This window comes from Panthera tigris, chromosome D2 (genome assembly GCF_018350195.1).
Source record: "Panthera tigris isolate Pti1 chromosome D2, P.tigris_Pti1_mat1.1, whole genome shotgun sequence".
In the NCBI taxonomy this organism is placed as follows: Eukaryota; Metazoa; Chordata; class Mammalia; order Carnivora; family Felidae; genus Panthera; species Panthera tigris.
The window spans coordinates 55,634,355-55,657,781 of NC_056670.1; the positions used below are offsets into that span (position 1 = coordinate 55,634,355).

Sequence of the window (23,427 nt, forward strand, 5' to 3'; positions counted from 1 at the left end):
AAAACCAGACATGGGACTAGCAGAAGATCATGCATGACCTGAGCCAAAATCAAAAGTCGGATGCTTAACCAACTGAGCCACCTAGGCATCCCAGTCTTAACAATGTTAACATCAGGAGTGAAGGGTACCCTGAGTGAAGGGTATGTGAGAATTCTCTGTATTATATTTGCAAGCTTTTCCTAAATCTAAATTTTACTTATTATTTTTTTTAATGTTTATTTATTTTTTGAGAAAGAGAGAGAGAGACAGAGAGTGAGTGGGGGAGGGGCAGAGAGAGAGAGGGAGACACAGAATCAGAAGCAGGCCCCAGGCTCTGAGCTGTCAGCAGAGTCAGATGTGGGGCCCGAACTCACAAACCATGAGATCATGACCTGAGCTGAAGTCGGACGCTTAACGAACTGAGCCACCCAGGTGTCCCGTAAATCTAAATTGTTTTAAATTTAAGGGCCAGCTGGGTGGCTCAGTCGGTTGGGTGTCCGACTTCGGCTCGGGTCATGATCTCACGGGTCAGCTCTGTGCTGACAGCTCCGGGTCAGGCTCTGTGCTGACAGCTCAGAGCCTGGGGCCTGCTTTGTGTTCTCTTCCCTCTCTCTCTGCCCCTCCGCCCCCACTCGCATGCTCTCTCTCTCTCTCTCAAAAAATGAACATTTACCAAAAAAAAATTTAAGTTTACTCAGGGACGCCAGGGTGGCTCAGTCATGTAAGCATCCGACTTCAGCTCAGGTCATGATCTCACGGTTCAGGAGTTCAAGCCCCGTGTCGGGCTCAGAGCCTGGAGCCTGCTTCAGATTCTGTGTCTCCCTCTCTCTCTGCCCCTCCCCTGCTCACACTCTGTCTCTCTCTCTCTCAAAATTAAACAAACATTAAAAAAATGAAAAATAAGTAAATAAACAAATGAATTTAAGATTATTCAAACAAACTTTGGCAATGTTTTAGGGGGAAAAAGGGGGGAGAGAAAGAGAGACCTATATATTAAAAGGGATCTAGGGGCGCCTGGGTGGCTCAGTTGGTTAAGCATCCACCTTCAGCCCAGGTCATGATCTCACAGTTCATGGGTTCAACCCCCATCTTGGGCTCTCTGCTATCAGCGTGGAGCCCGCTTCAGATCCTCTGTCCCCCTCTCTCGCTGCTCCTCCCTTACTCCCGTGCTCTTTCTCTCTCTAATATAAATTTAAAAACTTTAAAAATAAAAAGGGGGGGGCCTTGGTGGCTTATTCAGTTAGGCACCCCACTCAGCTCAGGTCATGATCTCGCGGTTCATGGGTTCAAGCCCCACTTTGGGCTCGGCGCAGACAATGCAGAGCCTGCCTGGGATTCTCTCTCTCCCTCTCTGCCCCATCTCACTCACACACTCTCTCTCAAAAATAAATAAACTTTAAAAAAAAGTGACCTAATAGCTATAAGCTACACCCAAAAAAAAAAAAAAAAAAAAAAAGCATATCCTTGGGTCATGCCACTTCTAGGAAAAACTCTGCAATGAAAATAGCTATGAGCAAAAATTTATAAGCTAAAAAACAACCTATTTCCCAAACATGTTCAATGTTAGGCAAATTGTATATACATTAGATATAAGTGATGAAATATTATGCAAGTGTTAAAAATGTTCACGACCCTTTTTGTTGTTGTTGTTGTTTTTTAATATTTATTTGTTTCTGAGAGACAGAGAGAGAGAGAGAAAGAAAGAGACATAGAATCCGAAGCAAGCTCCAGGCTCCAAACCGTCAGCGCAGAGCCCAACACGGGGCTTGAACCCACAAACTGCAAGATCATGACCTGAGCCAAAGTCGGACACCCAACCGACTGAGCCACCCAGACGCCCTTGTTCACGGCCTCTAGAAAATGATCATGATATAATGTTAAATGAAAAGGACAGGAATATAAAAACTGAATATATATTGTGATCTCAAGCAAAAGAAAAACATGTCAAATACATATTCACGGAAAGAAACGCTAGAAGAAAATACTCCCAAATTTTTATTGGTGGTTATCTCAGGATGATTACAGGTGATTTTTCTTCTTTACACTCTTCTGGAGGTTTCAATGTTTCTATAGTAAATATTTATTATTTTTATAACCAGAGAAAAATCAGGAAATAGTAAAATTACACTTTCCACAAAACAAAATGGCAGTATTTGAAACGTATGCAAGGAGTTTGCAAGAATGCATGAGAAAATGCTTATGCTGTAATGTTTAGTAAAAGAGATAAAGAAAGTATGTGGTATGCTAATTATGTAAAAATTTATTCATAGGAAAAAAACGAAAAGAAATACCAAAAAGGTAAACACTGGTAAGATGAGTGATTTATTTTCTTCTTAACCTTCTCTATAATTTCCTATTTTTCTAAAAAGACCAAAAATGATGCTAGCTTTTTCCTTCATATTATCTTTAACCCTCTGCATTCTTGATGACAAAGTCATTACACTTGTCCTACCTGAGTTGCTGTCTTAGTTTCTATCAAGAATTAAATCACTGCAGTGCTCTGAATCTGTGATAATACTCAGACAACACCCCTGAAAATTCCAGTCATAACACAATTTGCTAGATCTCAAAGTAACTTCAAAGAGTGTAACAGAAAACTTTTCTTAAAAGATTCTATCAACTATTAAGAATAACTCAGTTCAACTTTTTCTGAGCACTTGGTTATATCTGGCCCTACGCTTGAGATTAGGTATAAAAAAAAAAAAGTAAAAACACGGACTTCCCTCAAGAAGATCCCAGCTGAATAAGAAGTCAAGAGGCTGACCTTGCCTATTCAGCTAAAATTCAAGAGGGATTGAGACAAAATATATTTCCTGAGAAAGAAATTAACCAAGTCGTTGGGATTTACTCCTGCTACACTTCAAGTCTCAAAATGGCAAATGAGAGCACTACTTTGTTCCCACAGCTCCAAAATCAACAAATTTAGCTACCAGAATTCCTACCTTCTAATATCAAACCAGGCCCACTTTATAGTGTTTCCTAACTGCAGACAACTCATTAGTAAGAGCTACCGCTTTCTGCTATGCCAGCCACTTTACACAGATTCTTTCTAATGTTTATAGTCATGAAACGCGGACATTTCAATTACCATTTTACAAACAAGAAAATTGGAATTCCAAAGGATTAAATTATTTGCCAAGAATATCTGAAGGATTTAAACTCCGGAACAATATATTGTATAACTGCTGGTTCTCTCTCAGCATATTTGGTACGTGACCGAAATTAGAGAAACTCTAACTACACTTGGATCCTTCCGTTTAACTGTAGAAATCCAAGAGCCTCCCTCTACTCCCTTCCCTACTGGGGCAGTAGTATAGACACCGCCACTGAGATTCCACTGACAAGTTTGCTTCCTTGGCCGAGCCAAGTGTAGGTCAATACGAGCCAAAACTTAAACGAGATTTGTAACAGTATTCCCTAGTGATTCTACAACCTTGACCACATTCCTAAAGCCCGTCACCATTTCCTGCCTTCAGGTACCTGTCTAATAAGTTGTTTCTTCTTCGCTGACTCTGGCATATTGTGAACGTGTTGGAACAGCTCTCTCAATGCCTCTTCTGTACGCTGCTGGGTCTCCTCCTGATGAGAGCAGGAATCAACCCAGTTCCGTTTCTGAGATTTTGCCAGCTGGAAGGACTTAGTATGACATGAAGCTATCAGATCAAGATCATCCTAGAGAAAATTTTAAAGAAAAGCGAATTAATATATCCTGCCAGCTTATTTTCAGGTTCCCACAACCCTGGAACAAAAGAGGGGGGAGAAATGGGGAACATGGTACACTCTTAAATCAAGGAATAAGAAAAACCTAAACATAAAATTATCGGATGAAGAGAAATCGCTAATTATGGACTACATTAACAGCCCACTCCCACGACCTACCTAGAGAACCTAAATTCATTTAGAATATTGCCACCAAAAATTATATTTATATAAGAGTTCAGTTTTCAAAGCATCTTTTAATCGCATATAACTCTCACTGCTATCCTATGAGGTAAGCAGGGAAAGTATCATCATTCCTATTTGATAAAAGAAAAAACTGAAGTTAAGCTATAAGTTTAAAGTCATTTAGATATTAAAAGGGACAGACCCATCCTGGAGACCAAGTGCACGGGCTCTTGGCTGGGTGCTCTTTCCTACACGTGACAACATGATGGGGTAACTACACTGCAGCGGTGGAGGAATGGCAACAACTCTCTAAGAAAAACCAAACTGCACTTACACTAGTTGAACTCATATACTGTCCTCCAGGTCACACCAAATATTTACTGAAGAAGAGGCAGAAACAATAGCATAAGATGGCAGCTTAAGTTTCTAACCAAGACAGACTAAATAGAAATCGTTAAAAAGTACTTGTGAAGTTTTTTAAACTTCTCAGTTTTAAAGCTTAAGAATCATATGCAATCTTGTTAATAAGCATCACACATTTGCTTTCTAAGCTCATGTGGTCTCAAGCGTTTGAGACATTTGGTAGAGTGTTACCACTGAACATGAAATAAGAATGTATTATATAAAACTTATTTACTGCTGCAAAATATTTAATACATTGCTATTTACAGACTGTTTATATCATATGCTGTAAGAATGCATAGGGGCTTTATGAAAAACTTCAAACATGCAGTCTATGCCATCACTCACATGTAGAGGATACCATCTACCAGTGGAGCACCTCTGAAAGGAAACAAGAAGACTGCGGGGGGCGGAGGGGGCACTTTTATTTCAATACATAACTTTCTTCTCCGTCTTTTTCCTTATCTCAAACTGACTAGATAATTTTGAACTATAACACTAACATTTTATTTTCCATGGCTTATTTTTATTTCATACTTTGTTTTATTATTTTTTCAAAGTTTATTTATTTATTTTGAGTGAGAGAGAGAGAGAGAGAGAGTGCGAGTGAGGGAGGGGTAGAGGAGAGGGAGAGAGAGAATACCAAGCAGGCTCTGCACTGTCAGCCCAGAGCCCCATGCAGGGCTCAAACTCCCGAACCATGAGATCACATGACCTGAGCCAAAATCAAGAGTTGGACACTTAACTAAGTAAGCCACCCAGGCACCCCTCACACTTTGTTTTAAAACTCCACTAATCTGGGGGGGCGCCTGGGTGGCTCAGTTGGTTAAGCACCCAACTTCAGCTCAGGTCATGATCTCGCAGTCCATTAGTTTGAGCCCCGCGTCTGGCCCTGTGCTGACAGCTCAGAGCCTGGAGCCTGCTTCAGATTCTGTGTCTCCCTCTCTCTCTGACCCTCCCCTGCTCATGCTCTGTCTCTCTCACTCTCAAAAATGAATAAATGTTAAAAAAAAAAAAATTTTTTTTTAAAAACAAACTCCACTAATCTGGGAGCCTGGGTGGCTCAGTCGGTTAGGCGTCCGACTTCAGCTGAGGTCATGATCTCACAGTCAGTGAGTTTAAGCCCCGCATCGGGCCCTGTGCTGACAGCTCAGAGCCTGGAGCCTGCTTCGGATTCTGTGTCTCCCTCCCTCTGTGCTCCTCCCCTGCTCACGCTCTGTCTCTCTCTGTCTCTCAAAAACGAATAAATGTTAAAAAAAAATTTTTTTGTAAATAAAATAAAACTCCACTAATCTTAATTAACTCTCTCCTTGAATAGACTAAGAGCAGTTTCCTATTCTTACCTTTGATGCTTGAGATCTGGAGCCCAAATAGTGCAATCTAGCACATTCCCGAATATAAACAGGAGCCTGGGCGGGATATAAAAGAAAACCAAGAACAAATGGTTAGCAGTATCTAAATTTCTTTCAGGCCACAAAAACAGTGACTCTCAAAATAACTGGACTAGCAGATTACTTCTGAAAAACAAAAGATCCCAGGGGCACCTGGGTGGCTTAGTCAGTTAAGCATAGTTTGAACCCCATATTGGGCTGTCTGCTGTCTACTGTCAGAGGGGGATCCTATGTCCCGCTCTCTCTCTGCCCCTCCCCAACTAGTGTGCATGCACACCCTCTCTCTGTCACAAAAATAAACATTTAAAAGAGAATTTTAAAAAAAAGAAAGAAAAACAAAAGATCCTCAAAATGCCCTATTCCATAGCTTCCTTTCTCTTGCCACCAAAATGGTACTTCAACAAATCTGATAGGAAAACTGTTTTTGAGAAGACACTACTATAGATATAAAAATCAAATATGGGGTGCCTCGGTGGCTTACTTAGTTAAGTCAGTTAAGCCTCTGACTCTTGATTTCGGCTCAGGTCACGATCTCATGGTCGTGACATTGAGTCCCACATTGGGCTCTGTGCTGAGCATGGAGCCTGCATGGGATTCTCTCTGCCCCTCTACCACTCACGCTCACTCTCTGTCTAGCAAAATAAATAAATAAACATTAAAAAAAAAAAAAAAACCACTCTGGACATATTTCAGAATGGTTACTTTCCCCCTGGCCACAATTTAAATTGTCATTAAAAAAAAAAAAAAAAGACGGGGTGCCTATGTAGCTCAGTGGGTTAAGCGTCCAGCTCTTGATTTCGGCTCAGGTCCATGATCTCACAATTTGTGAGGTCGAGCCCCAAGTTGGTCTCTGTGCTGAGCATGAAGTCTGCTTGAGATTCTCTCTCTCTCTCTCTCTCTCTCTCTCTCTCTGCCCCTCCCCCACTCATACTCACACACTCTCTCAAAAGAAATAAGTAAACTTTAAAAAAAAAGATTAAACACAACCGAAATGTCTTTTTTTTTTTAATGTTTTATTTATTTTTGAGACAGAGAGACACAGAGTGTGAGCAGGGAGGGGCAGAGAGAGGGCGAGACATAGAATCCAAAGCAGGCTCCAGGCTCCGAGCTGTCCGCACAGAGCCCGACGCAGGGCTCGAACTCACAAACCGCGAGATCATGACCTGAGCCAAAGTCTGACGCTTAATGGACTGAGCCACCCAGGTGCCCCCTAAATGTCTTTTAATAGAAAACTGGTTGAATGAATTTTTATACATCCATACAACATAGAACTATCTAGTTACTAAAAACGAAAGAGGGGAGAGGGTAAGGGAAAGAAGGAAGAAACACTTTATGAATTGATATGAACAACTTCCAGGATCTACTGTTGAATGAGAAAAGTCATGGAACAGTATATAAAGCACCTATGTAAGAAAAAGGAAATAGGAACATATATACATATGCACACTTATTTGTTTTTATAAAAAGAAACACAAAAGGAACCAGATAAACCAGAAAAGGATAAGCCAGAAAATAATGAAAATGGTTAGGAAGACGACTGAGATTTCTCTAAGTATATACCCTTTTGTGTAGCTGGGCTTTTGAAGCATGTAAATATACTACAGAGTCAAAAAAATACACTTAAACCCAAAAGGAAATAAAGGTAAACCCTAACCTGAACACAAACAGGGAAAAAAATGAATAATCTGAGTATATGATTGACAACATAAGCACAGAAAAAGAACTATTCCACCTAACTTTTGGAAACTGTATTCTAGGGGCATCGGTTAAGCATTCCATCTTTGGCTCAGGTCATGATCTCATGGTTCATGATTTTGAGCCCCGTGTGGGACTCTACGCTGACAGCTCAAAGCCAGAAGCCTGCTTTGCATTCTATGTCTCCTTCTCTCTCTCTCTCGGTTGCTCCCCTGCTTGGGCTGTAGCCCTCTCTCAAAAATAAATAAACCTTTAAAAAAAAAAAAAAAAACCTGTATTCTAATTATACATCCTGAGTGAGATATATTCTAGGGAAAAGGAACTATAAGGGGATTCCCTTAAACTTCCGTCAGCATGTTTATATAGGTGTATTTTTTAAACTAATTTTTTATATGTTGATATTTTATATATTGTAGGATAAAGCAAGTAGCATACAAATGCTACTAAAATCTTGAATTTGCAATGACTGAAAACAGATACAAAGTAAAAGAAGTCAAGAAAAAGCTCTGGAATGATAAATCTGAATTGGAGATACTACTATGAACTAATAGTTGCTTTTAAAAAAATTTTTAATCTACTTCCTGCCCTCAAAGAGCCTAGAAAGCAATGACACCCCAGAAACAATGAGTATACCTAGGGTCACTCAAAAAAAAAAAAAAAACAGGGCTCCTTAAAGAAAATAATTGATTCCAGGCCCAGGGCAGAGCAAATGCAAAGTGAGCTGGGGACATTTTATGCCAGGAAGGAAACACTCAGACTAATGGAGTCCTGTCAAAAAGACAGCAGGAAGAGCTGGCAAGGGCTCTCACTGGCCAAATCTGAGACAATTTGAAAATTAAAATTAACAACTGAAATTGACTAACACCTTGAATAACTATAAACCTATGAGTCTATAGAGGTATTCATTAAAAAAAAGAGAGAGAGAATGAAACAGAGGAAAGGAAAGCTCTCCTCCACAGGAAAAAAAAAAAGTCAGCTAATAAAGATTAAACAGAATTAGAAAAACACTATTTTGTAATACCCAGTATCACCATAGATTCCAGCAGGATTACAGATGGGTGCTAAAATCATTACATTAGGTAATCATCCTGCAGGTTACTTACTAATTGCAAAGGGGAAAATGTACCTTTGTAATTAAGAGATGTGGCAGTTAGCAAAATTAGCATCACTGAGGGTGAGACAATCTGACATTCTGTGCCTCTGAATGTGATGCAACATGATGCAATAGGAGATACACAAACATCACCTATAAATCTTTGCAAAAATGCTTAATATGAATCTAATCAAGCCTCTAGACCTAACTTAACAGTTTACAGGAACTACATAGAAAGGGATACATAGGAACAAGTTAAATAACCTTGAGAAAACAGTAAGACAAATTTAGAAGATGGAATATTCTGTAACACAGTTGGCCTGAATACTTCAACAAGTCTGTGACATGAAGAAAAAGCATAGGGACTATTCCAGATTAAAAGTGACATAATAATCAAAGGCAATATATGAACCTCGATTAGTATATGTTATTAAAAACAGCAGCTATGAAATACATTCTTAGGATAAATGAGGAAATTTGAATCTGTACTGAATATTAGCTAATATGAAATCCTCATTAATTTTCTTAGACATGATAATGGTACTGTGACTATTGGGACAATGTTCTTATTCTTAGGAGATGTACGCTTAAGTACTTAGATGTGAAGTATCATGTCTGCAATTTACTGTCAGGGGTTCAGCCAAAAACAAACACCAAAAAAAGCATAAATATATAGAGAAAAAAAAAAAGCAAATATGGCAAATGGTAACATTTGTTGAATCTGACAGTTATATGAGTGTTCACTGTTTTACTCTTTCACCTTTTATCTGTATTTGAAAAACTTCATAACAAAGTTTTAAGAAGAGTCTTGTGACAAAAACATTATGATATCTTGTTAATTTCTACCTTGCTAAACTATAAAGTAGAGCTGAAAACCAAAGGAAATTTCCTCCAAACAAGAGTATGACAGAACCCACTCCACCTATTCTATAAACTTCATTTAAAACAAAAAAAAAACAAAAAAAACAAAAACCTGGGGCACCTAGCTGGCTCAATTGGTGGAGCATGTGACTCCTGATCTTGGGGTTGTGACTTCGAGCCCCACATTGGGTGTGAGATTATTTTTTTTTAATTTTTAAATTAAAAAAAAAAATCCCTGCCCCCAAAAGATACTATGAGCTTAAGACATATCCAGAAAGGGAGACAGAAGCAGATGGGTTTAAATGAAAATCTGGAGGTGTTAAGTATTTTACAGTTCAGAGGGAATCAACAAAAGGACTTCTCACATAAAATGGGAATTGGCCTTAATTGTATATCATTATAAGTCCCTAGGAAAAGATGTTGTGACTCGTGTTAGGGAGACATAAAACTAGATTGGGTCAGAGGGACTGATAATAGAAGACAGAACTAGAAATAGGAGGAATTTTAAGGAAAAAAATACAAAGAACACAGAATCTGAGGATTAGGAGGTAAAAACTCTACCCAAAGAAGCCTGAGAAGAAGAAGACACAACAAAGCACAAGAACAACAAACCGGAGGTACAATAGGACCTCAGAATAAGTGATAGAGCACACAGAATAATCGACCATTTTTCATCCAAAGGAAAAGCTCAGGAAAGAACCTAATTAGCCAAAGTGGTAAAGCAGATGCCCATAAAGACAACAGTTCTGATGTGAGTATCAAAGAGGAGAGACTGAAGACTAAAATCTCAAAAGAAATGTTTTTTCTCTCCTTCAAAGATCAACAGAGGCTCAAAGAGTGCTCACACTAGTCTGGAAACAAAGGTAAAGTAGCAAACAAGAATCAAAACCCCAAAGATGAGGAGCTGAAACAGGAATCTATATAAGGAAAATGTAGAGTAAAAACAGACTGTTTGAAAGGGTCTATTAATTAGAACTGTACCAAGCTGAATTACATCCAGGAGCCCATACTCTTGTTTTATCTCTAAGATTTGTGTGATTTCTATTCTCAAAATCCTTCACAGTGATATGGTATCTTAAATGGTAAAAAGGACTTTGCTGGTGTCATTAAGTTAAGAACCTTGCAATGGGGAGATTAACTAGGTTATTCAGATGGGTCCTTAAAAGCAGAGAACCATTCCCAACCGTAGTTAGGAATAAGAGAGAGATACAACATTGCTAGCCTTGAAGATAGAGGAAGGGGATCATAAGCCAAGGAATGTGGGCAACCTCTGGAAGATGGAGAAGGCAAATAAATAAATTCTCTCCTAGAATATCCAGAAATGAAAGCATCCCTGCCAACCTTGATTTTAGACCAGTGAGACTCCTGTAGACTTACGACCTACAGAACTGTGAGATAACAAATTTGTGTTAAGTCACTTAAAATCCTTCATAGTTAAGTACAACCTCATTGTATACTTGAACTATGTACACTGAATCATGCACAAGGGAGAATGGATTCCACAGGTAAAGAGATCAGAAGTAGAAAGGCTAAAAACCGTGGGGTGCAGTGAGATCTCTGAGATCCCACTTCTCTTTTAACTTGTGAGTGGTAGACTATGAAAAGTTAATCCTATAGCAAGAGTAACAAGAAAATTCAATGAAGGAGAGTTCTATTAGGAACTGTACCTAGAAACTCTCCATTTTGATTCACAACTACAGTCAAGTAATTGCCTTACTGTTCATAATCACAACTCCTCTCTACTTATTCCCATAAATGCATGTTTTGGAACTAGCTGTTCCCCTCATCAGGAAGTATATAATGAACAGGTCTGAAAGATGTTTGTTCATCATTAAAAATCATTTTTTCTCCTGTTGTCCTTTGACTACTATTCTACTTCACTTATCTAGATCTTGACCTCTAACTGATGATAATCTTTGACCTGGGCACCAAAGCCCCTGATGTAGCCCTGACTCTTTGTTTTTTAACCTAAGATTCTGATCTTTCATTTCTAAACTCTGGACTCTGGATCACTCACCACCTTGTAGTCAATAAATCCTAGGGAGGTCTCCATGTTTACACCCTGCATTTACTACAAAGCTATAGTCATCAAAATAGTGTGGTACTGGTATAAAGACAAACATATAGACCAACTGAATAGAGAATCCAGAAATAAATCCTTAAATGATTTTCAACAAGCATGCCAAGACTATTCAATGGAAAAAGAACAGTTTTTCAAGAAATGGAGCTGCGAAAACTATGTCCACAGCAAAAGAATAAAGTTGGACACTTACCTAACACCGTATTAAAAAGTTAATTGAAAATGGATTTATAAACTAAATATAAGACCTAAAACTATAAAATTATTTTTAAAAAGCATAGGACAAAAGCTTCATGGCATTGGATTTAGCAATGATTTCTTGAATATGATATCAAAGTCACAGGCAACAAAAGGAAAAAAAGAAACTAATGGGGGATTTCACAGAAGTTTTTACATTTTGTGTAGCAAGACTATCACCTGAGTAAAAAGGCAACCCACAGAATGGGAGGAAATATTTGCACATCATATATCTTATAAGGGATTACTAATCAGAATATATAAAGAACTCCTACAACTCAACAAAAAAACCCAATTCAAAAATGGGCAAAGGCCTTGAACAACATTTCTTCAAAGAAGATAGGCAATAAGCACATGAAAGATGCTCAACATCTCACTAATCATTAGGGAAATGCAAATCAAAACTACAATGAGATACCACCTCATAGTTACTACCAAAAAATAAAAAATAAGTATTCGTGAGGATGTGAAGAAATGGGAACCCTTGTACGTCACTGGAGGGAATGTAAAATGAATACAGCCACTATAGAAAACAGTATGCCCGGGGGCCCCTGGGTGGCTCAGGAGGTTAAGTGTGCAACTTCGGCTCAGGTCATGCTCTTGCAGTTCGTGAGTTCAAGCCCCATGTCGGGCTCTGTGCTGTCAGCTCAGAGCCTAGAGCCCGCTTCAGATTTGGTGTCTCCCTCTCTCTCTGCCCCTTCCCCACTCGTGCTCTGTCTCTGTCTCTCAAAAATGAATAAACGTTAAAAAAAAATTAAGAAAGATAGAAAGAAAGAAAGAAAGAAAGAAAGAAAGAAAGAAAGAAAGAAAGAAAGAAAGAAGTATGTCTAAAAAACAAATAATCCAGTGAGGAAATGGGCAAAAGACATGAACAGACACTTTTCCAAAGAAACATCCAAATAACAGACACATGAAAAGATGCTCAACACCACCTCACACCTGTCAGAATGGCTAAAATTAATAAGGCAGGTAACAATAAATGTTGTCAAGGATGCAGAGTTGCACTGCTGGTGGGAATGCAAACTGGTGCAGCCACTCTGGAGAACACTATGGAGGTTCCTCAAAAAATTAAAAATAGAACTACCCTATGACCTAGCAACTGCACTACTAGGTATTTATCTAAAGGACACAAAAATGCTGATTCGAAAAGGAACATGAAACCCAATGTTTATAGCAGCACTATCAACAAGAGCCAAATTATGGGAAGAGTCCAAATGTCCATCAACTGATGAATGTATAAAGAAGATGTGGTATAATATACAATGGAATATTACTCGGTGATCAAAAAGAATGAAATTTTGCCATTTGCAACAACATGAATGGAACTAGAATGTATTATGCTAAGTGAAATAGGTCAGGCAGAGAAAGACAAATACCATATGATTTCACTCATATGTGGGATTTAAGAAACAAAACAGATGAACATAGGGGAAGGGAAGAAAAATAGATAAAAACAGAGAGGGAGGGAAACCATAAGAGACTCTTAAATACAGAGAACAAACTGAGGGTTGCTGGAGGGATGTTGAGTAGGGGAATGGACTAAATGGGTGATGGGCATTAAGGAGGGCACATGTTGGGATGAGCACTGGGTGTTATATTTAAGTGATGCATTACTAAATTCTACTCCCGAAACCATTATTACACTATATGTTAACTAACTTGGATTTAAATAAAATTAAATTAAAAAAAGAAATAGCAACATAAAAAAAAAAAAAATGAAAGAAGAAAAAAAAACAGTATGGCAGTTCTGTTAGAATTACCATGATCCAGTAATTCCACTCCTGGGTGTATACCCAAAAGAATTGAAAGCAGTGTCTCAAAAAAGATATTTGTACATCCATGTTCATAGCAGCATTATTCACAAGAGCTAAAACATGGGAGAAATCCAAGTGTCCTCAACAGATAAATGATAAGCAAAATGCAGTATATACAATGAAAGGGATATTACTCATCCTTAAAAAAGAAGGAAATTCTGACAAATGCTACAATATGGATGAATCTTGAAAACATTATGCTAAGTGAAATAAGCCAATCACAAAAAGTGTGATTTCTCTTATATGAAGTACTTAGTCAATTCTCTCTCAATTCTCAGTCTTTCCAGATGGCAAGATGTTAAAATTGAGAAATTCACTATCAGGAAAGTGTGCTCTAAAGAAAAAGCCAAGGATATGACTGTACAACTTTTTGTTAAAATCTTAGAAGCATCAGGGCGCCTGGGTGGCTCAGTTGGTTAAGCATCTGACTCTTGGTTTTGGCTCAGGTCATGATCTCACAGTTCGTGAGTTTGAGCCCCACATCAGGCTCCATGCTCACAGTGCAGAGCCTGCTTGGGATTCTCTCTCTCCCTCCCTCCCTCTCTCTCTCTCTCTCTCTCTCTCTCTGCCCCTCCCCTGCTCATGCTGTCTCTCTCTCTCTCTCTCTCTCTCTCTCTCTCTCTAAAATAAATAAACTTAAAAAAAAAAAAAAACAGTAATGAGGCACCTGGGTGGCTCAGTCAGTTAAGCAACCGACTTCAGTTCAGATATGATCTAGAGGTTCAAGAGTTCGAGCCCGATATCTGTGCTGATAGCTCGGAGCCTAGAGCCTGCTTCAGATCCTGTGTCTCCCTCTCTCTCTACCCCTCCCCTGTTCTCTCTCTCTCTCTCTCTCAAATAAACATTTCAAAACATTTTTTAATAATAATAAATAAAATAAAATAAAATAAAATAAAATAAAATAAAATAAAATAAAATAAAATAAAATAAATAAAATAAAATAAAAATCTTTAGGGGCACCTGAGTGGCTCAGTTGGTTAAGCACCAGACTTTGGCTCAGGTCATGATCTCACAGTTCATGGGTTCGAGCCCGCATCAGGCTCTGTGCTGACAGCTCAGAGCCTGGAGCTTGCCTGAATTCTGTGTCTCCCTCTCTCTCTGCCCCTTCCCTGCTCACACTCTTGCTCTCTCTCAAAAGTAAACATTAAAAAAAAATTTTTTTAATAAAATCTTTTAAAACATCAAAAGGTCAAAGTTTTCAGTCACACAAAGGACCCTTTCAAAAGAATAAAGATCCTCTCAGTCAGACCAGAGGGCCTCTGGGAAGGTTAAAGGTATTGTCCTTCAATACCTTCTCAGGAGGAGACCAAGGGAGAGAAGGGTTTGTCTTCAAAAGATTTGTATATGTGGTTTTTGTCTAATGGAGTGAATCCCTCTGAAATCCACAGAACCACGAAGTTGAAAAAGTTATATGGGCAGAAACATTGATAGTGTGGACTAAAAGGGACAAAGAGTACAAAATGAAAGCAGACTGTCAGACCCTCAAAATTCTCCTGGCAGGAAGCAGACAGAATAAACTCACTCGACTGCCAGTACAAACGGCCCTTCATGAAAAAGCAAGGGTGTCCCAGGTGGGGCCCGTTATCCTACTCAGCCTCCAGGCACCTTGCTATTTCTCCCCACCTTAGTTGTTCTGAGCTTTGCCACTGTCCCATCTGGTTTCAAGTCCGAGGCAGAGACTTTCTTATTAGTCATCCTCGTAGCTCTACTGAGGATCCCACCATGCTCCAACCTCCTGTCCTATTACCACTCAAATCCCATCCCTTACCTACCTTAAAAAGTTTCTGGGAATGTTTAATCATAAAAGCCATCCCATTGTTCAACTTTGCGATATTCTCTTGAAGGTCATTTGCAGTGGCCTATTCATAGGGAAAGAAACCAAAAGAGGATTAAGAGCTGAGAAGTAGAAGAGATGTTCCATTTACTTACCAATAAGCTTATTCTTTCAAAGGTGTAAGGGTTTCTATCCCGAACAAAGGTGCCTGTACTATAGTGTTTAATTCTGGAAAGGCTTTTCGGTTCAGCAAGTTTCTACTGGATTGGACATATAACCTAGGAGAAACCATGTGTCCCTGAACTCAACAAGAACCTATGAGAACCAATCTTTATTTCCTAATTCTGCTAGAGAATTATACACGCAAGCGGTGTTGATAAAATCTAGTCTAGGATTCAAAATGGGCAGGAAGAACAGAATCTATACAGACTACCAGGGACACCGCCTCTTCAGAGAAACTGGAGTTTCTCCAAAGGTGAAAGAAAACCATCACTACTAATTGATACCAAAGGTAACATCTGTTTCTTAAAAACGCAAATGGTCATTGATTCTCTTATTCCTCCTCTTTTTTAAGCACTTGAGTATCCATCTCTACTACCCCAAAGCCCTCATCCTCAACAGGCATCTTTGTTACTTAATATGTTTGCTTTAACCAAGATCTCTTAATATTTCTTTTTTTTAATGTTTATTTTTGAGAGAGAGAGAGAAAGAGAAAGCACACGAGTAGGGCAGGGGCAGAGAGGGAAGGGGACAGAGGAACCAAAGCAGGCTCTGCACTGACAGCAGAGAGACTGATGTGGGACTCAAACTCAAGAACAATGAGACCATGACCCAAGCCAAAGTTGGACATTTAACCAACTGAGCCACCCAGGTGCCCCAGCATTTCTTTTTATAGACACAGATTACTCACTCTTTTTTCATGAGATCAATTGACTGGTTCTAAAATTCTTTCATTGCAGCACCTGGGTGGCTCAGTCAGTTAAGTGACCAACTCCTGATTTCAGCTCAGGTCATTATGTCACAGTTTGTGACATCGAGCCCCGAATTGGGCTCTGTGAGGGCAGTGCAGAGCCTGCTTGAGATTCTCTCTCTACCTCTCTCACTGCCCCCCCTCCACTTGCTCTCTCTCTCTCTCTCTCTCTCTCTGACCCTCCCCCATTTGCTCGCACTCTCTCTCTCTCAAAATAAATAAAAATAATTTTTTTAATTATTAAAATTTTTCATTAGGGGGCACCTGGGTGGCTCAGTCAGTTAAGCATCCAACTCTTGATTTCGGTTCAGGTCATGATCTCACAGTTCATGGGTTTGAGCCCCCACATCAGGTTCTCACAGAGCCTGCTCGAGATTCTCATATTCTCTCTCTCTCTCTCTCTCTCTCTCTGCCCCTCCCCTGCTTGCACTCTCTTTCTAAATAAATAAACTCAAAAAAAAAACAACAAAAAACTCATTAGGAGGCTTGATCTCCTTAATATGGACAAATGTTAGTGTGTCCTTTTCTTCTTACCCCACCCCCACCTTTGTGTGGGGTGGGGTTCTTCTTAGCCTGGAACATTACATTTTTTCACTAGTTACTTGTTAGGTAAAATGTTCCACACAACTGTTCTCCTTTTTTTTTTTTTTAAGTAAACTCTATGAGGGGCGCCTGGGTGGCTCAGTCGGTTAAGCGGCCGACTTCGGCTCAGGTCATGATCTCTCGGTCCGTGAGTTCGAGCCCCGCGTCGGGCTCTGTGCTGACAGCTCAGAGCCTGTTTCAGATTCTATGTCTCCCTCTCTCTGACCCTCCCCCGTTCATGCTCTGTCTCTCTCTGTCTCAAAAATAAATAAACATTTAAAAAAAAAATTAAATAAATAAATAAATAAATAAATAAATAAAGTAAACTCTATGAGCCCAAGGAGTCCAACACGGGTGGGGCTGGCACTCACAACCCCAGGATCAAGAGTCGTACACTCTACCAACTGAGCCAATCAGCATCCACAAGTGCTCTCCTTAACCCTCCTTTTCTCATTTCTTATAATCCCAAAAACCTTTTATAAATCACCATATCCTATCATCCTATCTACTTCTATTATCTTCCAAAACCTTGTAAGTGATAAAATACTAATTTACGCCCAGTTTACAGAGGAACAGCCTAAGCATAACAAGGGTAAAGGACACAGATAACATAGCTGGTTTGCAGCTTCCAACCCAAGTGTTCTGGCTCCCAATTCCAACATGCAATAAATTATGAATGTGCAGGAATAGAAAGCTGTACACCTCCAGGTCAAAAATTAGTTCAAAACACATTTAATAATTTATTTCTCATGTAAGTCACTGAGAAAGCCATGGTCTCAGTAATAAAAAAAACACATTCAGCTTTATCCAAGGAGAGCATATCTACAGAAAATAGAAGGGTTAGGATAAGGAAGGATTGCTCTATCATCTTACCTGAGGGCTTAGTGACATTATCCAGTAAAATTGTATGGCTCTAGTCTAAATTTATGCCATTCAATCTTCAGATATCAATTTGATTTCTCAAGAAGGCATATATATTGACCAGCCAAAACAAATATTCTATTTTAGTTAGTAGCTATAATTTTCCACTAAAAGCTTCCACTAATAAATGTCTTTCAGCTTTATCAGAGATTGATTTACACATGAGGTTAACAGGAATTGGCCCCTCATGTTAGATGACTCTTAAACGAATTAATAAAGTATGTCCCTAACCTTGTAAAGCTGAAGAGTAGACCTTGGACCCTTGATAATCTCACCAAGATACAGCCAGAGGATTAGGACCAGCCCAAGAAAACCAAGCACTCTTTGCTCGTCCCCTCAACACTCACATTTTTCGGCCACAGGACATGGGGTGCAAACATAAGGGCAAGGTTATAAGCAGACATCTTATTCTTGTCTTGTTTCTTTGCTGTCTGGTACAGGAGATCAAGCAATAACTTCAGCAAGTTACGATTAGGTGGAGGGAGAATGAGGAAGAGCAACTGGAGAGCCTCAATTTGCCGCTCCTTATCTGGTACATCGGTCTTGTTTCCTTTATCATCAAACTGCATCAAATCTTGAGGACAAAAGAAACGATTGCAAAGGAGGGAGAAAATACAAGCAAGAAAAATCAACATGTCTACTATTATCCTCCCCTGAACTCCAATCAAAATGAGAAGAAAGATGTGGTGCATGGGGGGCTCAGTCAGTTAAGCGTCCAACTTCAGCTCAGGTCACGATCTCTAGTTCGTGGGTTCCAGCATTGCATCGAGCTCTGTGCTGACAGCTCAGAGCCTGGAGCCTGCAGCCTGCTTCACATTCTGTGTCTCCCTTTCTCTCTCTGCCCCTCCCCAGCTCACATTCTGTCTCTCTCTCAAAAATAAGTAAACATTTTAAAAATTAAAAAAAAAAAAAAGAAGAAGAAAGGGGCGCCTGGGTGGCTCAGTCGGTTAAGCGTCCGACTCTTGATTTGGGCTCAGGTCATGATCTCACAATTTCTGAGTTCGAGTCCAACGTTGGGCTCTGTGCTGACTGTGGAGAGCCCGCTTGGGATCCTCTCTCTCCCTCTCTCTCTCTCTGCCCCTCTCCCCCATTCATTATCTCCCTCTCAAAATAATAAACTTAAAAGAAAAGAAGAAAAAAAGAATCAGGCATAAACAGAACTTAGAGCAAAATATAATAACAAATAGTGTCAATACAGTTCAATAATAAAAAGACCAAAATTTTTAAATGGGCAAAAGATTTGGGTTTTTTTTTAATATAATTTATTGTCAAATTGGCTTACATACAACACCCAGTGCTCATCCCAAGTGCCCTCTTCAATGCCCATCACCCATTTTCCCCTCTCCCCCACCCCCCATCAACCCTCAGTTTGTTCTCTGTATTTAAGAGTCTCTTATGGTTTAAATGGGCAAAAGATTTGAATAAACGTCCTCCAAAGAAGATATACGAATGGCCAATAAGCACTTGTATACTCTGTTTTATTTGCTATCAGTGCGATGTAAATTAAAACCACAATGAGACACTACTTCATACCTCCTCGTATGGCTATAACCCAAAAAACTGAAAATAACAAGTGTTGGCAAAAGTGCTGAGAAAATTAAACCCTCCTACATTGCTGGTAGGAATGGAAAAGGGTACACTTTGGAAAACAGTTTGTCAGTTCCTCAAAAAGCTAAACATATCGTTACCATATGACCTGGCAATTCTACTCCTAGGTATATATTCTTAGCTATACAGAGAGATGAAAACATGTCCAAAAAGATCTTTGATAATGCCACCCTCTTCACTTTTCCTCACACAGGGAAAGAAATATGAGAGTGAATTATGCCCTGATAACAGGATAATCTAGGAGCTCCTCATGACATCCGAATCACTGTTTCTCCCCTAAGAGGCTACATAGGTTATCAATAAAAACAGTCCCCTGGATAATCAGAATTTCAAACAATACAAATAACCATTTGGATATAAATCATATAGACCCAAAAATAGTTAGTATGTTGTTTAAACTATTTAACTTCAATAATAAATCCAAGTTTAGGAAAGGCAGGTATTATTTCTAGAAACTATTCCTTGTTAATATGAAACCAAAAACAAAAATACCTTCCAGTTATCAGCAAGGCATATCAAATGCTACAACTGTGCCACACCTCAATATGATTGCAAAGAAGTGCGAGTCACGGGTGGCGGAGCGGAGGATTTCAAGTATGGCACTAAATTAACTCAAAGTAAACGGAACGAACATTCTTCATATTAACACTTATAAAAAACGTACCAATATTTTCCATATCTTTTTCAAGATCCCAGTTTATTTCTCTCCAAAATAATTATAAAGTTATACAACGTTTTAATAACATTTACTCATTTGTATAACCTGAATGTCCTGAGAGTGCTAAAAAGAAAATCTAATCTTAATTAGAGGTTAGAAATTCAAAGCTAGTTTTTTAAGTAGTAAAAATTATTCCACAGAAAAAATAATCTTATATTTTACTTAAAATTAAAAGAAAGAGGAAAATACCCAAGGGCAGAAAATCAAGTAAGTGCAGTATAGATTTTGATGTCATGTGCGCTTAGAGCCTATAGCAGCCTAACAGCTGTGCAATTCAAGAATGAATTCCCTACCATACAGGCATAAAAGAGAATGAGGTAAATATGCGCTGAAAATGAAACATCCTCCAAGATATATCAAGTGAAAAAAGCAAACCACAGAACCATGTATATAATACCCTACCACTACCAATACCTAAAAGAGAGAAAAAGAATATATGTAAGTATTTGTTTGTAAATGTATAAAATACCTCTGGAAAGATACATAAGAAATCAATAGCAATGGCTGCCTCCAGGAAGAAAATCTGGGTACTGGGGGACAGGGGCAGGAGAGAGGCTTTTCACTCTATACTTTTAAATCTTTTGAATTTTGAACCATGTGAATGTATTGCCTATTTAGAGAACAAAATTGTTTTCAAAAAACAAGTCTCCTAGATTAGAGATGATCTCCACTGAGGCATAATAATACTTAATATTAGCAAATGTCTCAAGCCAAGGTAAATATAGCAAACCTATAACCATCTCAGGTATGTGAATCAATCCAATGAAAAGCATTCATTTATTGAGCAACTAAAATGTTCAAAGCACAATGCTAGGATCTATCAGAGATACAAAAATAAATCAAATCCGGATTTTATTTTCAAAGAAGCTGATTTAGCAAGAAAAACACCTGATTAAAACTAAACTGGCCAATACCACCCAGAGAGCCCCAAATACCATGAATTCTTAACCAATTTTGGCGGAAGTATTACTGTGGGTTACAAACAACAGAAAATTCCAAACAACTTTACTCAACTAAAAGAAATGTATTCATTTACATCTCCTTCTCACCTCCTATACTCACCAGCAATTTTGAGGTGTGCATGGAAATGTTTATGAGTCAGCAGCGGCTCAGGTAACTCTCCTAGAAACATCTTCAGCAAGGTAGCAACATCATTTGAATGAAACTCCCCTGATTCCAAGTCAATATCAGTTCCATTATTGAGAGCATCTCTTAAAATCTGCTGTCGGACACTATTCCCTGGTACTCTAAACAAACCCTCTACTCTCAAGTCTGTTTAGCATGGAAAAAGAACAGAAGACATGCAAAAAGGAAGCAAAAAGAGAAATTACAATTAAAACAATTGATCTAGAAGACTACTTTACACTTGAAGGACCCTTTATAAACATCTTGAAGGAGATTACCCCACCACCACCACCACCATTTTCCCAGAGAAGTTTAGAATCTACTGGCCCTTGAGGAGACTTATCTGAACATCCCTGAGCACCTGGACAGATGGTCTGCCTCAGGCACATCTGGAGACTGAATTTAACCTGAACAATGATTAGAATGAGCTTGAAAAATAAGTGGGAAGAAAGCCAAATCTTCCAGAAGTCCCCTTCCCTTTGGCCATCCCAGACTTTGTTTAGAGGTGCTGAATTCATCTGTGGAAGTGTGTTGCCCCTGTAAATGGTTTCCCAGCCCAAAATGAATTTGGAGTCTCTGCACTGTCCCAGAAATTAGAACTCTAACCCGTCAGATCACCTTTCAGTCTGAGATTCCCAGAAGCTTAGGATCATCGCAACTAAACTGTTCTCCCCTGCCAACTAGGTTCTAAGCTAACTTAAGAGGATTTAAAAGGGGGGGAGGGGGGCGGAATTATAGTTTTGGTCTGATCTAGAAGAAGTATAAAAGTTCATATTTTCAGCTGAGGTATATATTTATCTTTGTATAGCCTCCTAATTCAGGGGCTCAAGTTCAAATGCCTACAAGGGCGGGCAGGTAACAGTAAATGAATGAATAGGAACCAAAACAAACTGGAGAGCACATAGCTGTGCTCCAGTTGATTGTATCCAAGTGGGGGCCCCAGGATGCTAGATCTTTCTATACCAAAAGAATTTTGAAAACCTGGACTTCCACCAGTAACTAATTTTATTTTTATTTTAATACTTTGCCAAGCAAACAACACATGAACATAGAGGATGCAAGTCCTTACATTATCGGTTTACAACCTCTGCTCTAGCTCCTACCACAGTGCCCCACATAAATAAGTCATAAATAGGGGTGCCTAGGGGCGCCCATGTGGCTCAGGCGGTTAAGCTCTGACTTCAGCTCAGTCATGATCTCGCAGTTTGTGAATTCAAGCCCCGCGTCAGGCTCTGTACTGACAGCTCAGAGCCTGGAGCCTGCTTCAGATTCTGGGTCCCCCTCTCTTTCTGCTCTTCCCCCACTCACACTCTTATCTCTCAAAAAATGAATAAATATTAAAAATTTTTTAAAACAAATTCTCTCTGAAAAGAAATTTAAGAAGAAATATATTTAGAAACATGCCACCTAAAATTATAATTGGTTAGTGTCTTATGTTCATTAGCACCTACTAACTCAAGGAAGTTCATACAAAACTGACAACTCTTCATTAACACAGAACAACAAAATCCTAAGTAGTCTTACTTTTGTGTAGATACTCAATCAGTTGGTATATCTGGGCAATGCCTTCTTCTGTCAATGGGGATCCAAATACCACTCCTTTTTCTAAAAAAACATACAACAGGACAGGGCTGTATTTTCCACAAATAGTACAAAATCATCATTCTTAAAACCACTCAAGCATCCTACATAACAATCCAGCAAATGTTTTCACAGGTTCAGTAAACAAAAACCTTAAAGCTGTTAGTGCCCCCAAAAATGCAACAACTCTCAATCAACTCTGCATGTTTAAGATTAAACTGTAGGTTCCCTGAAGGCAAAAACTATCTTCTTAAGTAACACTACTTAGCATGTTGATAATTAGCTTAAAAATAAAAAATAGAACTTAGAGCCATGATTGTCAAAGTATGACAGACTATCCACTAGAGTATAGGGTCTAATCTATTGTCATGTTTAAACATTTTTCTCTACCTTAAATGATTTTCTTATGTTTAATAAAATGAAATAGTACCTCTTAGTATCTTATCGAAAGTAGTGCTACAATTTATTTTCTAGGGAGGCTTTTATTTTGGGTGACTCATAGCTCTTTGATAATGCCTTATCAAAGCATTCCATAGAATGAAAACATTTGAGAACTGCAATAAAAAATGTTCATTCTTGGGGCGCCTGGGTGGTTCAGTCGGTTAAGCGTCCAACTTCGGATCAGGTCATGGTCTCACCGTCTGTGGGTTCAAGCCCCATGTCGGGCTCTGTGCTGACAGCTCAGAGCCTGGAGCCTGCTTTGGATTCTGT

At 39.0% G+C, this 23,427-nt stretch overlaps 1 protein-coding gene and 1 long non-coding RNA gene across 3 annotated transcripts in view; one reads left to right on the forward strand and one right to left on the reverse strand.

The window, feature by feature from the left end:
* The window catches only part of ARHGAP19 (Rho GTPase activating protein 19), a 68,097-nt gene that overhangs the window by 16,348 nt on the left and 28,322 nt on the right, over positions 1 to 23,427 (reverse strand). For both annotated transcript variants that reach the window (XM_042960579.1, XM_007080129.3), the window contains exons 3-8: positions 22,660 to 22,740; positions 21,073 to 21,282; positions 18,032 to 18,258; positions 15,210 to 15,296; positions 5,610 to 5,675; positions 3,460 to 3,651 (exon numbers count right to left, since the gene is read on the reverse strand). In XM_042960579.1, coding sequence (XP_042816513.1) covers positions 3,460 to 3,651; positions 5,610 to 5,675; positions 15,210 to 15,296; positions 18,032 to 18,258; positions 21,073 to 21,282; positions 22,660 to 22,740 — 863 coding nt within the window. The remainder of the gene's footprint in view (positions 1 to 3,459; positions 3,652 to 5,609; positions 5,676 to 15,209; positions 15,297 to 18,031; positions 18,259 to 21,072; positions 21,283 to 22,659; positions 22,741 to 23,427) is intronic.
* Positions 1 to 23,427, forward strand: part of LOC122231864 — a 37,338-nt gene that overhangs the window by 4,959 nt on the left and 8,952 nt on the right. The window lies entirely within an intron of this gene.